Here is a 17,012-nt window from a genome sequence, read left to right as displayed (position 1 = left end):
GTAAACCTGTTTCTCCATCACCTGTTCAGCTATGATGATCCAGTAAGGACATCTCCTGGTTTCATCTTCATGTTTCTCACCAGATAACCAAACCATATCATGACCAGCAGGTTTACAGCTGTGGCTCCAGCAAACATCAGCTGATACTAGAAATTAATATTAAATAAATTCTAACAACAGCTGATCAAGCTTAAACGTGCTGCTGTTGTTTAGCGCGACATCCGCTGGTTTCCTCTTTCGGCGCAAAGTGGGCGATAAACAAACAAGAGAGCCGATCAGCTGATCATTGATCAGTTTCATGATTGAAGTAGAAACAGGAGAGGGAGGGGGGAGAATGAAAGAAGAAGAGGCAGCTGTGCAGCGTAAACACAGAATAACTCCAGCTTTGTGTCTTTTTCATTGTAGCTGAATTACGGGACAAACTGTTCCTTTTCACCTCAATAAGAAACGAGTAATATTTTCTCTGAATACCAGACGAGACGGTTGACAACTCTAATAACTTATGAACAAAATAAAGTTCAACATCATTAACTTCATAGCACCCACCCAGCTGTATAGAAACTCCGTCATGCTAGCTAGCACTCAGTACGGAGAAAGTCAGCATAACGAAAATAAACTCCACCTAAACTTGGTTTATATCTGACCCAGAGAGACTGCAGGTCATAACTTCTTACCTGAAGTTCAGTTCACACTTGGACCGGCAGCCGCCTCGGGTCTCTCCTCTTGCCTCCCTTTTCCTTCATCCACCTGCTGGCTTCCACCACTTGCTAATGTTATTGAATCTGTGGAAGCTCCGCGATGCCACCACACGAAGTAACGAATAATGAGCCTATCTAAATCCCAGTAACGAGTAACGCGTTCCTGGTTTTGGCATAATAACTAGTTACCGTGCTCGTTACCACATTAATAACGTAGTTACTGTAACGCGTTACTTAATAACGCGTTAGTCCCAACACTGGTAACGAGTAATCTAACTAATTACTATTCCTATTGTTACAATGCCGTTACAGTTACTAACAAGAAAATGCGGTCCGTTACTATTTTCCAACAAACAGACGGTTGAAGCTGTGTTCAGCTTACCGCATCTTATATCAGTTGCATGGAAGTAGCTGACTACATAAGTACAGCTTTAAGTAGCTGCGTGCTCCCGCGGACGATAAGCACAACAGCTGGAGCTCAGGGGGCAAAACAATCACATGAGTGCTGCTGTTTGACTGAGGAAGAATAAAGTAGTCGTGGTAAGACAATCACATGACCATTTAAAGACAAAGCAACAAGGTGACATATACCAGTTTATGAATTGTGTTGATAGGCCACGTGAAACCAGAGTCATGATAAACAATATATACACTGCGTTTTTTCCTCGATAGTTTCGTCACGTAAGGACTGCAGTAGCAAGCACTCTCTGCTTATGACCCCCCCCCCAAAAAAAAGAAAAAAAAAGGTAGAAACAGCAGTGACACACCTGCTGCTGTCAGACCTGCAGGGATCAGGCTTTGATGTTTTCCTTTATAGTGGACACAAATATTTGGAGTGGCACAAATAATTTGTGGCATCTTATTGAAGAACAGCTGATTGTTCTGTAAATAGTTTGAAATGGTTATTAAAAAAATCAAGGTCAAAGGTAAATGGATGCAGATAACTTTGTTGTTTGCAAATCTGGTGCATAGGATTTTAAAATTGACAAGTTATAATTGCGTTTAAAGTTATGAAATAGGATTCAATAAACATGTTTATGGTCGTTGCAGTAAAGAAATATATCATTTTTCTACTGTGATTTTATGTTTTTTATCTGATTTTAGATCAAGTGTGTTAATATAGTACATCAAAAATGAAAACATAACTGTAAATAAATTCAGACACGCGAGGTTGTGCTGAAAAGGATGAAACCAAACAAGGCAAAGTAAATAGTTTTTAAAGGTAAAATGTGGAGGAAAGATCAAAAGTTGTCACGGCTGGCGGAGTGAGCCGTGTGGAGTGGAGGAAAAAGGAGGACCCAAGATGCAGCAAACTGATGATACGAGTGAAGTTTTATTTACAAGGTGGTGGTGGTGGCAAAAACAGGCAATGAAGCATGAGTAATGACAAACCTAAACTGGGAGAAACTAAAGAGCAAACCTGAAACCTTACAAAACGGAGAGCGGAGCAGAGACTAAGGAACAGGATACCAAGAAACACAGACAAGCCGACAACGAACACAGACCGACACCCACTATATATACACACACACGGTAATCGGGTAATTGCACACAGGAGGGAAGAACAGCTGATCTGAATACACATGATGACTGGAGGGCACAAGCTGAACACAAAGACAACAGACACAGACCCTCAGAATAGAACAGGAAATCTAGGGCATGAGCCTTCAAAGTAAAGCAGGGAACACAGACTGATTTACAACACAACACGGGGACATGAACAGAGCACCAAGGACAGACACGGGTAGGGCTGAATACACACCAAACTTCAGGTTAACCCCTAAACTAATACAAAATCAGAAAACACAAAACGCTGGGTCAACGACCCAGGACCATGACAAAAGTAGTTAAAAATGGCCAATTCTACCCTGGACCCCAGAGGGTTAAACTTTTTTTTTAAAGTAACGCAATAGTTACTTTTCAAGTAATTAATTACTTTTTGAATATTGTAAATTAGTTACTAACTCAGTTACGTTTTTGAAGAAGTAACTAGTAAGTATAATTAATTACTTTTTCAAATTAACTTGCCCAACACTGGAAATCAGTGATGCGTTGCAGGCCCTGCCACATGCATCAGGACTGAGTTGTTGTTGTATCCTTCAAGCTTCAATCTATACTGCCTCTTGGCTTCCCTGATGGATCTATGTAGGTCATATCTGGCCTTTTTGTAGCCCTCTGTGTCACTAGAGGCAAATGCAGTGGAGCGTGCACGCAGCATGGAACACACTTCACAGTTCAACCATGGTTTCTAAATTGGATATGTTTAATAGCACTTATCAAAATTATTACTTTAATTAAAATTGTATGGTGATGATCTGATTTGATAGCGCTAATGGTGCTATTGGCTGGGTGAGTGTCCAGAGAGATGACAGCATGAAGGGAGTCCAACCTGATGTGTCCGCTGATCCAGAGCGTTGAAGGCAAGAAGGCAAGAGGGTGCTGTGGTGTCCAGAAAGCCTGAAGTGGCTTGAGGTTTTCAAAAGGGGTGGCCAGCGCCCAGGTCGACTTACAAACTAGAAAGTGAGAGTGGCTGTGTGGACTGCTGTAAGCACAATTCAATTCAGTTCAATTTTATTTATATATATTATTATTATATTATTATTATTATTATTATTTATAGCGCCAAATCACAACAAAAGTCGCCTCAAGGACAGGAAGGATGAGGTAAGTTAATCATAGACATAAAATGCAAGGCGCAAACGGGACCTGGCTGACAAACTGGTGAGAAATAAATAAGGAAGCTGGCCTTAAATACTGTCTGTTGATAGCCCTGGATCACTGACAGGTGAGCAAGTAGGTGTGGTGATGAGGCTCCACTCAGGGGTGAGAACATGGAAAAATACAGCCAACTCACCCAGACCATGATGGAAACAAGTGTGACAGACCACGTAACAATACACACACACACACACACACACACAATAGATACTTCTAAAATACAAATAAATATATATATATATATATATATATATATATATATATAAAACAAAATATATTTTACAACTATGTACATTTGTACATGGTACAAATTAGTCTTTATAGGTTTATTGTGTGTCACGGTCTGGCTGGGGCAGACCGTATGTGTTGCAGGGAAGGACTCAAGCGCAGACCAAAACGTGGTGTGGATTAACAAAACAAGCCGTTTAATAAGGCAAGAAACAAGGGTACAAAATAATAGGGCATGGGTGAAAACTAAACAATAACCTAAACTGGGTGAACTAATAACAAAACATGAAAAACCTTAACCATAATGAACTGACATGGGTACCTGGAGATGAGACATGGATGAGCAGACGACCTGACAAGGAATGACTGAAAGCGCGCGGACTAAATACACACAGGAGGATAATGAGGAAAGTGGGAACACATGAGGAAACAGCTGACACACATGAACATAACGACGTGACAAGGGGAGCGTAACATTAACAACATTGAACCTAGGAACACAGGAACCCTTCAAAATAAAACCGGAAATCTAATGAAACGCAGACCTGACAACATAAGACACATAGATAAGAAACACACGAAGCGAAGGGCAAGGGAGACTTCACAGGGTATGACAATACAAGGGGGGAACTGATAAACAGATGCACATAGGAAACATAATAAGCTAGAACATACACTAACAGCATCAAAAGAACTGAAACTCAAAACACTGGGTCATAAGACCCAGGACTGTGACATTGTGGCTTTTTTATTGATGAGCTACATTTGTTTTTTCTTTTTTTCCTAATATATTTTATTCACTTTTCTTCCTGACACATGTGGTGCTGTAACATGTGTCAGTGTGGGGTTAATAAAGTCTATGTCTAAATTGCCTACTATAAAAATATTTGTCCATTAGATGGAGAAAACATAAAATATATAATCTAATCCTACCCACTTCCAACATTAACCTTTAAAGCAGTGAGTATCAAATGCAGTTAAATACGTGGACAGAATGATCTACGTTCTAGAAAAATAAATCAGTGGCTAATATCTATGATAAAAGTCAGCCAAGTGTAGATTATTTCAACCATATTTTCTGTATACGTCTTCTTAATTTGATAGCCCATAATAGCCCATAATTTCCTTGACTTAAAGAAAATAGAGAAACGTACAGGATTTTAAAAAATTTATTCATTCATTTTCTCCACAAACCAAAAATTATGTTTAGTTACAAAAATTTCATTATTTTTTTTTAAGCTGTGGTGAAATGGGAGGAAACATTGTGACAGTCATAAGAAAAGCTGGGCTGTGATGTTGTTGTTTCCATCAGCTAAGAGAACAAGACCAGAGAGATCAGTGGTGTGACAAAGAGCAGAAGACCGACAGTTGTACTGCTGCCACTGTTGCAGAGGTCACCCTGGCAGCAGCTCATTTTTGCTCCACCGATTCCTGGGATCTGTGCAGATTGCATGCCTGAGCAAATCAGCTTGGAGGCGCAGCCCTTTAAAGTCACCTTTTGCCCTCCTGCAGTCACTGAGGAAATGAAAAGAGGGAATAACTGAATGTTTTCTGAGCAGAAAAGAAAAAACACGGTAACACTGAATGCTAACGTCCTGTTACCTGCTGCTGAGATGCAGTGGTCCTCATTTCCGTTGCAGTTTACAGTTTTTGTGCAATCGTTTCCATCACATTGGAAGCACTTTTTCCCATTTGGAGAGGAGATGCTGGCCTCTGTTGAATACAGAAATATTTGTAATATTTGTTTCCCTGCTTATTTTAGCTGTGTGCCAAAAACATCAGCACGAAAAAAACAACAGAAAACAAAAGAAACAATTTATGTTATTAATATGTTTATTGTTTGAGATTTTTCAATCAGAAAATTTTCACAGACTGATTATTTCGACCTCATCTATTCAAGCGAATACGGCGATTGAGAGAAAGGTTTTGAGTCACTTCAAAACTTTCTCAACATATTTAATAAAAAATTAATTTTTCTTTTAGTTTCAAGGACAAGAAATTTCATTTCAAAATACCAAGAACCATGATAGAAATTACCAGGGGCATCTTGAGAGTTGCAAAGATTAGAGGTGCAACACTTGCTGGTCATTAGAGTTTGAGAAACTCCAAAGTTGACTGAGGCCTGAACACACTCCTCAGCCGCAGCACAACTTTTCGCTTTAATGTCAAACAGTTTTGAACCACCTGAAACAAAAAGAGGAACCATTGAAAACTGAACCAGTTCAAAAAAATAATAAAATAAAAACTATAAAATATCAAACCTGCATATGAAGTCATTCTGACTGATCCACACTGAGTGTTGAAAGGACATTCTTTTGTTGTCTGAATGCAGCTTCCAGAGAGTTCCGGTGGGCATTCGAAACATTTCAAAGCACAGGCTGATAAAACAATGATAAAGATAAGTCAACTTTTTCTTGTTTCCAGTTCATGGACATATTCTAAAATATTCACTAAAGCAAACATTTTAAAAAAGTAGAGGGTAACAGTACAATAATTAGTACAATCATTTGTAGAAAATAGACAACCCTTTACTAAGATGTAATAATATTTGTTGTAGAAGCATTAAAAAGGAAAACATTTCATTGAATATTACAGAACTTACTGTTTAAAAAATGTTCAAGAACAGATAACTAAACAAAAACTTGCCTTTAGGGATCAGCCCGATCCCAAGGATCAGCACAAGGATCTGCATTGTGTGATGGTCAGATAGAAGTGAGTCTTAGTTTAGTTTCTCTTCAGGTTATAAGTAATTCTTATTGGGGGGAGTGGTCTTCTTGCTGTGACCACTCCTTAACTCTTTCTTTGACAGTGAAGGAACCTGACTATCAAAAACAAGCCTTTGAAACCGAATTTAAGTTTGTTTCCTATTTTTGTATTTGTATACATAGTTCAGTCTGAGTAAATAGTAAAGTTAGTGAAATAAGCAATTCAAAAACTCTCAGGACTGGGCTTTTGTAACAATGATTGGAGGATATCCGGGTATCCACAGCAACAGTTTTTGTTCTATTTGTATCTGTTTACCTATTTTATTGGAAGGCCTCTGCTGTTTGTAAAGTTAAATAAAGACTTCATGGGCCCTGTATCCACATAATTAAAATGGTATTAGTTAGAAATCGCCACCGTAGAATAACATCTATGGTACATTATTCTGTCAGCCCTTATGGGATTCTGTTAAAAGGAATTTGAAAAACCGTTGTTTTGTTTTTTATTTGGTTTATTTGTTCAAAGCATTTTAATAACACTAACATTTCATTTTATCATATATTTGATGAAATATTTTTTATGATGTTTAATTCTATTGCTGAAATATTTTTAGGCTTCAAATAATTTTGTTTAAGAATAGACTTGGTTTTCCTTTGATGACCAGTGACTGTGTTAAATGTCAGCAGAGTATGCTTTAACCATGCAATCACTGTGTATGATAGTTCTTGAAGAAAGTTTAATTTTGTGTACAGTTTAAGCACAGAGTGGAAACAAAATGGAGTGTGTTTCCATAGAAATGAAAGTTACCAACACCACAAATTTGCCTGAAGCTTTATATGCTTCTTTTCATTACAGTATTTTCTTTTCAATTGATAATCTATTAAGCATGTTGAGAATTAAAATTAACCTGATATCATGCAGCAAGAAATGTTTTTCACCCCTCTGAATGTGTTGTGCTCAAGGGTACATGCAGCAGGTTGTACACTGACACAGAAAACTATTTTGCAGTGTGTAAGCTACAAACCACCAGTGCGCATTTCTTGTTGTGAAAGAAATCACTCTGTGTGATAGTTCTTGAGTTCTTCTTCAGTTTCATTTCTTGCACTGAATGAAAAACAAAACTGACTGAGATTCATGAGAAATGAAAGTTACACCAAGTATTAAACCCCGATTCTTTTGTCCCCATGATAGAACAGAGAAAACCCGACTCATAGTGGTCAAAACATTTTATATTTCTTTTTATTCAATCATCTTCCGGAAGAGAGAGCCCTGCACAGCCCAAACGCTAGTTGCACGATCTCTAAAATTTTTGCTCCACATATCTTACATCTTACATAACATCTTATATGGTGTTATTTCTGTACATCAGACATCACACACAGTTTCATTACAAATGAAATGAAGTGCACTAAAACTTCCTGTGCAGCTTGCAATAACTTCCCCTTTCTAAGGTCTGTTGCCAGGGCAACCTGTCTGAACTTAGTTTCACTCTGTTGCTCATACAAAAACATGCAGTTTCCTGTCAGTATGTGACCTAGTCTCAAAGCTGGCCCTCTCTTACACCTAAAACGATATAATCACCAAAATCAGCCTTAAAATACATATTAATTTCATGACACCAACCACACAAAATGTATTCAACCATTATTGCCACATGCATTCAATCTTACAGCATATACATAAAAACCAGACACACCAGTTTTCAGTGGTATATTTTTTACATATTTACCCTACTCTTTTCACAAGGGTAAAAAAAAAAGACAGAAATCTGTATTTGCACCTCATAAAACAGGTCAACTTTCAGTAAATCGAAACTGAAACACAGTCAAGAATGACTTAAATTTAAAAAGCATCCTCACATTTTTATTAGACGTGCTGAGAGAAGACTCTTTCTTTTCCTGCTCACCACCTCTGCACAGGCTGTAACTTAATCTGTAACTATCAAAATTCCTGAGGACAGTCCCAGGAAACTATTTAACAAGCAGGACTCAAAGTCTAAATAATTATATTCATTTTATGCCGCAGTGATGTTCATACTGACTCTTTCTTCAAACATCCCATTCAGCTGCACTTATTTCGTCTTTGTGTGATCTGATCAGTGAAATAAAACTGTACATAAGAGCAGTTCAACACATGTCAGCAGAGCAGACGACTGTATTCAGAGAGGGCCGAGGACTTTTTCACACCATCCCAGATACGAGCTGCAAAGTGAAACCTGTAAAAACAAAAAAAGTTAAGACAGGAAACAGAGGGATAAACTTAAACAAAATCCCAATAATATCTCAAGATTTCACAAAAAATCCAGTGATGTGTTGCAGGCGTATTCTGCACCCACCTTACTTATTAACACTTTTACTTTCTTTATATTGCATGGAATTATATGTTTCTTTTCACTGTAGTATTTCATTTTCAATTGATATTGTGTTAAGCATGTTGAGAAAAAAAAAAACCTGCTATCCCACAGCAAGAATTTTTTCTCACCACTCTGAATGTGTTGTTCTTGTGGGTACATGCAGCAGGTTCCACAGTGCCACAAAAACAATTTCACTGCAAACCGCCAGCGCTCATTTCCTGTTGTAAAAAAAAAAAGCCAGCAGGTCGTGGTCACTGAAAGTAAAGGGAAGCAGAGAGACTGTCACGGCCAGGGGATCAGCAGGCCGCTGACTATTAGTGTTCTCTCTCTCTCGCTAGGGTGGAACTCATAGTGCTTGTTTACGTTATTGTATTTTGCACATCTCTGTTGCTGTGAAGCTCGCACACAAGAATTTCTCTCACATGTACTGTACCAATGTACCTGCACATGTGATGTGACAATAAAAGTGATTTGATTAGATTTTGATTTAGTGGGTTCACGCCCTCGGCCCACGCCCCCTCTGAAGAGGAAACACCTGGGCCTCATCAGCGCAGCCAGCATTTAAGCCAGGGAGTGGCTTCTACTCGTCGCTGGATCGTTGTGTGTGACTCGCGTCAGTGCAGCCCGGCTCCGAGCAAGTTCTCTTTTGCTTCCCTGTGCAAAACGTCTAACGTGCGTTTCCTTCTGTACATAGATCCCCTGGGCCCGACCCTGCATCCCCCGAGTAGATTCCCCTTTTGTGTGAGTGTTTGGAGAGAGAGCCAGAAGAGGAGCAAGTGTCTTTTCCCTACCTGGATTTCCCCGGAGCCCTTTCCCTGTCACTGCTTTGTATATACACCTGGTGGAACTGTAATAAATACCGACTGTGCCTCTGAGTTCTGCGTGTGAGTCCTCAAGCAAACCGTGACAGAGACCCTTGCATCTCTAATAGATATTTTGCATTTCTTCCACAGGGAAGCTGTGGGAGCTGAAAGAATAAAAACATTTATGATGGCTTGGTTGAGCAAACCAGTTTAAAAAGTAAAATTGCAACCCGTTCTCACTCCTGATGCGTAAAATACCGACGATTTGTCACGTCCCTAAACTTCTCATGCTGACGCATAAGGTACCCTTCCACGTTTGTAGGAAACGTTGTGGGTTCTCAATTGACTCCAATATGAACCTGCGCGCGGCGATAACAGATGCTTCGAGCAGAGGCTCCAGCCATCCATTTACTCCAATAATAACCCCGTCATGGCGAAACATGACGCCGTGATATACAATCTTACTGCGGAACCGGGGACAGTCTCCCCGGACGTGTCTTTCTCCCTAATTTAAGGCCTTCTTTTAATGATATCGTTGACATTTCTCAACAAAAACACATGAAAGTATCACTGATAATTCAACAATAAAATCGCTTCATGTTGTGGCCATCACACAGTGTTTTCCAAACTGATTCACGATCTGAAAGTGCGCAGATTTAACGTACATAATCCTTTGTTAGGTTTATTATTTTCATTTCACACGTAAAACACATTTATAGATTCATTCACCACTCCTGTTAGTTTTGGATGCGCTTGGCTCCAACCAATCAGACCAATTTAGGCTAACGGTGCACTAATCCCATAACTGCACACAACCCATAATGCTCAACCGCCGTTGCAATGGAAATGAAGACAATCAGCAGCTTTGCGCTACCCATTATTCCTTTATTTATTCTAAAATAATAACCAGCGATAATTTCATTTTTTAAAAAAAATTTTCACAAATTGCAATATTTATCTACAGCGCGCCTTTAGCGACACGTCAACAGATCTTAAGCAAGGCAATTGGATGGTTTTTACTGCAATGCATCTTGGGAGTCGTAGTAAATTTATCTTTCAAGTCAAGGTCCTGCTGCGAAGTGATTTTTCGATTTGACACACGAGTCAGATCCTAGCTAAGTAAGTTGTGATAAACTCTGTGAGTAATTTGCATGTTCACTGAAATATTAATCAGCTGATAACAAACCATCAAACTTGAAATGTTTTCACAGAGCAGTCTGTGTACCAAGAGAACTACTTCTTTCTTTTTTTTACAGTGTTTTTACTGCTGTGTCTTATGCTGAGTTTTATTTTGTTAATGCTGTATAGTTTTCACGGTGGTTTTGGAGAGAAGTCTTCAAATAAACCAGTGACAGAAAACCACTTGCGTCTGCCTGTGCTTCAAGGGAATTATAATCATGGCTTTGCCATATTTGTCACGGTTCGGGGCAGCGGCCGTGTGAAGAGTGGAAGGAGGACTCAAATGCAGCGCTTACTCAGATGTGAAGGCGATTTATTGACAATATCAAACATAAAGTGGAGATGGCAAAACAGAACTAAGGATGAACTAAACTGGGAGAAACTACACAAAGGAGTGGCAAACCTGAACATGAAGGGAGAACAGCAGGGAGAGCATGCAGGGGATTTCACCGGGTATGAACACAGATGACGCGACGAGGAACAGAGGCAAACACACACTATAAGTACACAGAGAGACACTGGGAAATCACACACAGGTGGGAGACACAGCTGTACCTAATTAACCTGACGAGACAGGGGAACACTAACACCAGGGACCAATAGAGGGAGCACAAACCCAGAACCCAGTATCTAAAATCCCAAAACACAAACCATCCCAAAACAGCCCATGAATAATAAAGAGAATAACAACAATAAGGAACACAAACACAAAGTCACTGAGTCATGGCCGCAGGACCATGACAATATTGGTCCATTTGATTGACCTTTATTATAATTATGAGGGGGAGTGCCTCCCCTGCACCCTGGTGACATACCTGCACCCCAAGCCCTGCATGTGTGGGTGGGTATGTTAGAGCGGGAATAGGGAGGCAGCTGAGGATGGGGAGGGAAGAAAGGGAGGGGCAAGCGGCCCCTCCCTGGGGCCAGCTCCCCCGCTGACCCCAGTAGGCACCCCCACACTCTGGAACCCACCAGGGCAAGGGGCCCCAGGCCCATCCAGACCGGGGCCCGCAGCAGCAGCACCGCCCAGCGCCACAGAGTCTGGGGCAGCCCACCTGACTACACCACAGAGAAAACTGCACCCACCCCATCATCCAATCATCTCCCAAACTACACAAGACAATAGACACCCAGGTTGAGTTCATTCTCCACCTCTCCTATATCTCTCCCCCACCTGCAGAGTGAGCTCCTGTAGTGAGGAGACCACCTGCAAAGATATAACAACCTCCCCACCAGTTAGAGAGCCCCCCAGTTGGGCCGATGCACCAGAGGTCCCCTGCACTGGGGCTGAGCCCCCATGCACCCACCCGCCCACTGCTCCGGCGACACAACAGCCAGGACCCAAGCCCCCAAGGCCCGGCTAGCACCCCACCAGGGGGGCGGAGCACCCCCAGACCCCCAAGCCTCCACGCCCGTCCCGGATCCTCCCAGGGGCAGCCAGGCTACCAGGCCAGTAACCAACGTCCGCCAGCACAGACCCTCCCCCATCTCCGCTGTACGCAGCCACAAGGAAAACACCATCTAAGAGAGATGCTCCTAACCAGGTCATGGCCACATCCCCCAGGTTAGGCACTCCAGGGAAACATCCCTAGGGACTCCCCAGACGCCCTAAGGCCGTCCCTACCCCCACATCAACCACAATAGCGAAGGCAGGACCAAACCATGACCCCCCCCCCCACCCCCACTAGGTGATGAGGCCGATCAACGGAGCCCAAAGGGATTGATCAAATGTGATGGCAGAGGTTATATCAAGACTAATGTGATTTTTATATTGGTTAGAATTAAGATTATTTTTATTTTTCCAGTTGATGAGGACCATTTTCTTGGCAATGCATAGGGCCGTAAAAACAATGTGGGCTGTGTTTATTTCTGCAGTGACCTCATCCAAGTTGCCCAGCAAGCATACTAAAGGGGAGGCTGGAATGTTACACTTCAGACACTTTGATAAGTCTTCTTAATTTTATTATTATATTTTTTTGAAGGGCAAAAAACAAAAACCAACAGAATGGGCAGAAAAAAAATAAGAAAAAAAATGCATATATCGATCACCTGGATCACCTGTTGAGAAAGAAAAAAGAAAACAAGCAGAAGAGAACAAGAGTAATAGAATAAACAACATCACAATGATATATGGGAATATGACAGTAAATACTAAATATTAAACATTATTGTGCAGCACATAAGATCAACAGAACACAGTGTGCTTTGAGGTAGGAGCCAAAAAGGGTGTAGTTTGTGGGTGTGATCACCCGTGTGTACACCTGTGAGCATGGACGTGCTTGTTTTTTTAAAAGGTTCCTTCATGTAATGATCTGCTAGAGGGTGTGGGGGGGCCACAGCCCCGTCCTCCAGGGCATGAAGCAGGTATGGAGGAGATCAAAACTCCAGACATCCAGAGACCCCCAGAACACAAGAGACCAAGGAAGACCCACAGAGGGGTAGCCGCGCCACTGTCCCAGAAAGAACTGAGGAGAGTCCCAGATGAGGGCTCATTCAGCAGCCGCAGAGCAGAAGCCAGGGGGAGTTGCAGTGACGCGCCCGTGAGCTCCGCCGGCAGCCAGCTGTGCCTGAGTGACCGAGCCCCAGGCCGAGAGGCCGGGGGCACCTGTTAAGGAAATATACTCTAAAACACTTCTTCAGTAAAGACTCAGAGAAGAGAAACACACTTCTTGCTAGCAAGGGCAGCCTCCAGAACTGAGACTCGCGCTAAGAAACTGCCCCGGTCTTTATTTATACTTCAGTGTGTGTGTCTGTGGGGGGGGGGGGGGGGGGGGGGTTCTGCTGATCAAAGGGTCATATAACATGAGCACAAAAGGTACATCCTTGGTCAGGAGGAGGGTAGTCTCCCCCTCACCCTAGATGGTTCACCCTAGATAACAAAGTGAAGAAGTTCAGCAGTTCATCTAAACAAAAGGCACTTAGACTAAAACAGACATAGCTACGTTAAAACAATAAAACAAGGTACAAGCTCTTCCCATGCTCCCAGGATGTGGGGGTGCATTCCTGGAATGCACACCAAGCCTTTTGCGGCCTGCTAGAGATCACACATCCTGTCACTACACAACTGATTATACGCCTCTAAGCATACATGGTTAAATATTTCCTAATACAAATAACTACATGCAGTATTCTACCATATGCGAACTTATATCACTAAAAGATTATACTGACTAATAGGTACAATCTTCCATTGACAGCACCCCACCTCTGAAGTGGCCCGAGCGAGCTCCAGGCTCTAGGCCCCGATAAGCGGCCGCCAAGGAGTGAGCCAGTGTGTACCCGGACGCCCATCGCCAGACACAAAGAACCACCAACGCACCGATGTCTGAGGGAGTCTGCCACTGGCAGGGGAAGTGGACTTTGATAAGTCTTCACATATCTCACGCCAAAATTTCTGAACTGGTGGACAGAACCAAAGAGCGTGGATGTAATTGCTGTGCAGTGTGAGCAGTTGTTGGAAGGCGTATAGCCCATCTTGAACATCCTATGACCAGTATAGTGCACTCTGTATAATATTTTGTATTGTATTAGTTGCAAACTGGGATTTCTGATCCATTGAAAGGGTTTTAAGGATATCTGAGACCAAAGGTTTGGGTCTAAGTTGATTGATAAATCTGCTTCCCATTTTGCAATAGGAAGGGATATTGATTCATCTATTTTAGAAAGTGTTCTGTATATTTTAGAAAATAATTTGGGGGGTCTCCTCCTTGAATCGCTACCTTATCGTGGTGGAGGGGTTTGTGTGTCCCAGGGATCCCAGGGGCTATGTTGTCTGGGGGCTTTTGCCCCCTGGTAGGGTCTCCCATGGCAAATTGGTCCTGGGTGAGGGACCAGACAAAGAGCGATTCAGAAGACCCTTATGAAAAGGATATCGAGGGAACAGTTTACCCTGCCCGGGATAGGGTTACTGGGGCCCCGCCCTGGAGCCAGGCCCAGGGAGGCAGCAGCCTCTTTGATTAAATGGCCTGCATTTGTATAGCGCTTTTCTAGTCCATAGGACCCCAAAGCGCTTTACACTATATTCAGTCATCCACCCATTCACACACACATTCACACACTCTTTGATTAGGCTGCTGCCCCCGCGACCCGGCCTTGGATAAAGCGGATGAAGATGGATGGATGGATGGAATTTGGGGGGTTTTAGACTAAAAAATTGTACCACAGTTGGTGGTGTTTAATTCCTTTGCAACTCCAATCTGGAAAGTTTATCATATTTTTGTTTTGTAATATGTCTGGATTGTTCCAGATAGGTGTACGTTTGCATGGGATTAATGAAGAGTCATTTTTAAAAACTCCCACCAATATTGATGCTTTTAAAGCATTCATGTCGTTTGATGTTTGAGCTGATAAATGGTAGGTCTGAAATTTCTAGGTTATTACATAGTGCCTGTTCTACATCTATCCAAGGTTCATCTAAGAGGGTGTGTTTAAACCATCTAGAGATGAACTGAAGCCTGTTGGCTAAAAAATAGTGATTAAAGCTAGGCAGATCTAATCCTCCTTTATTGTTGGTCTTTTGTAGTGTTTTTAAGCTGATACATGGGGGTTTATCTTTCCAAAGGAATTTAGAAATATACGAGTCTAGAGATCTGAACCAATCTTGTGATGGCTTATTTGGGATCATTGAAAATAAATAGTTTATTTTTGGCAAGACCATCATTTTTATAGCGGCGACCCTTCCCATGAGTGATATGGGTAAAGATTTCCATCTAGCCAGGTCGCCTTCTACTGTCTTTAAAATAATAATAATAATAATAATAATGGATTGGATTTATATAGCGCTTTTCAAGGCACCCAAAGCGCTTTACAGTGCCACTATTCATTCACTCTCGCAGTCACACACTGGTGGAGGCAAGCTACGGTTGTAGCCACAGCTGCCCTGGGGTAGACTGACAGAAGCCAGGCTGCCATATCGCGCCATCGGCCCCTCTGGCCAACACCAGTAGGCAGTAGGGTAAAGTGGGATGTGGTTTAATTTAGTTAATTCTGAAAGTTTAGGAGAGACATTAATATCTAAATATTTTATATTTCAAGATTGCAGTGGGGAAGGAGAAGAATTATGGAAGGAGCAATTAATCGGAAGAACTGTTGATTTTGACCAGTTAATTGAATAATCTGAGACACTTGAGAAAGAATTTATCAATGCAATTACCCCAGAGATATTGGTTTGTGAGTTTTGGAGAAAAAGTAACACATCATCTGCATAAAGGCTGATTTTATGTTCTATGTTCTTACATTTTATGCCCTTAATTGTTGTAGCCTGTCTAAATGCTGCTGCTAGTGGCTCAATAAAAATTGCAAAAAGTGAAGGGGAGAGTGGGCATCCCTGTCTGGTGCCCCTCAGGAGACAGAAGCTGGAGGATGTCTGGTCATTTGTTCTGATACGAGCTGTTGGGGAATTGTATAATATTCTTATCCAGTTTATGAAAGAGTTTCCAAAACCAAATTTGTGTAAAGTTGCGAATAAAAATTTCCAGTTAACTCTGTCAAATGCTTTTTCTGCATCTAGAGATAATATTATGGTTTCAACGTTTTTATTGTATGAGTAGTCTATTAAATTAAGTAATCTACGAGTGTTTGTTGAGGAGTGCCGACCTTTTATGAAACCAGTTTGGTCAGGATGAATTAAGAGGGGGGTTATTTTCTCTAATCTCTTTGAGAGAGCTTTGCAGATTATTTTAAGGTCTACATTTAAAAGAGAAATTGGACGATAGCTTGAGGGAAATAAAGGGTCTTTGCCTGGTTTTAGCAGGAGACTAATGTTGGCAGAATTCATATTTGGTGGTAGTCTGCCATTTTCCTCGATTTCCTGCAACATGCCGTGGAATACTGGTGCCAGAATTGTCCAGAATTCTTTGTAGAATTCTGTAGGGAAGCCGTCTGGACCTGGAGCCTTATTATTGGGCATACTTATCAGGGCTTCCTGGAATTCACTTGGCGTCAGTGGCGAATCCAGTTCCATTGCTTGACTGTCTAGTAATTTTGGAAGAGTTATGTTGTCAAGAAACAAATCAATTTCCTTTTTAGACGGGTTTATTTGTGGTGAGTATAAAGTTTCATAGAAATCCCTAAAAATGTTGTTTATTCTTCCAGGGTCATATATTGTGTTCCCCGATAAATCTTTAGCAGCACATATAGTTGTTTTTTCTTTATTTATTTTTAGCTGGTTAGCTAGAAATCGACCTGATTTGTTACTGTGTTCAGAATTCTGCAAGTGAAGTGTTTGTATAAGGAATTGTGTTTTATTTATTATTAGTTTCATTTAATTCTAGTTTTGTCTTGCGTATTTTGTTCAATGTGTCCTGATCTTGGTCGCACGCGTAGGCATCT

The 17,012-nt window shown here is 41.4% G+C and overlaps 2 protein-coding genes across 2 annotated transcripts in view; both read right to left on the bottom strand.

Moving 5' to 3' along the window:
* Positions 1-17,012, bottom strand: part of LOC308397978 (uncharacterized protein) — a 339,745-nt gene that overhangs the window by 216,254 nt on the left and 106,479 nt on the right. The window lies entirely within an intron of this gene.
* On the bottom strand, positions 4,804-6,372 carry LOC308395713 (urokinase plasminogen activator surface receptor-like). The gene is made up of 5 exons (XM_080880675.1): positions 6,291-6,372; positions 5,906-6,022; positions 5,682-5,828; positions 5,247-5,357; positions 4,804-5,159 (listed from the first exon to the last, which is right to left on the bottom strand). The coding sequence occupies exons 1-5, from the start codon at positions 6,334-6,336 to the stop codon at positions 4,957-4,959; spliced, it is 624 nt and encodes a 207-aa protein (XP_080736801.1). The 5' UTR covers positions 6,337-6,372; the 3' UTR covers positions 4,804-4,956.

The sequence above is a fragment of the Rhamphochromis sp. 'chilingali' genome, assembly GCF_963969265.1.
Source record: "Rhamphochromis sp. 'chilingali' genome assembly, chromosome: 1".
Taxonomy (NCBI): Eukaryota; Metazoa; Chordata; class Actinopteri; order Cichliformes; family Cichlidae; genus Rhamphochromis; species Rhamphochromis sp. 'chilingali'.
The sequence above is the reverse complement of the archived record's forward strand: the minus strand, read 5'-3'. Positions and strand labels throughout refer to the sequence as shown.

Bases quoted from the DNA above. Each gene is read 5' to 3' on its own strand.
- LOC308395713 (XM_080880675.1), bottom strand. From the start codon at position 6,336: ATGCAGATCCTTGTGCTGATCCTTGGGATCGGGCTGATCCCTAAAG. The intron at 6,023-6,290 runs GCAAGTTTTTGT...TTGTTTTATCAG, and splicing joins GATCGGGCTGATCCCTAAAG to CCTGTGCTTTGAAATGTTTC. The intron at 5,160-5,246 runs GTAACAGGACGT...TCATTTCCTCAG, and splicing joins CCACTGCATCTCAGCAGCAG to TGACTGCAGGAGGGCAAAAG.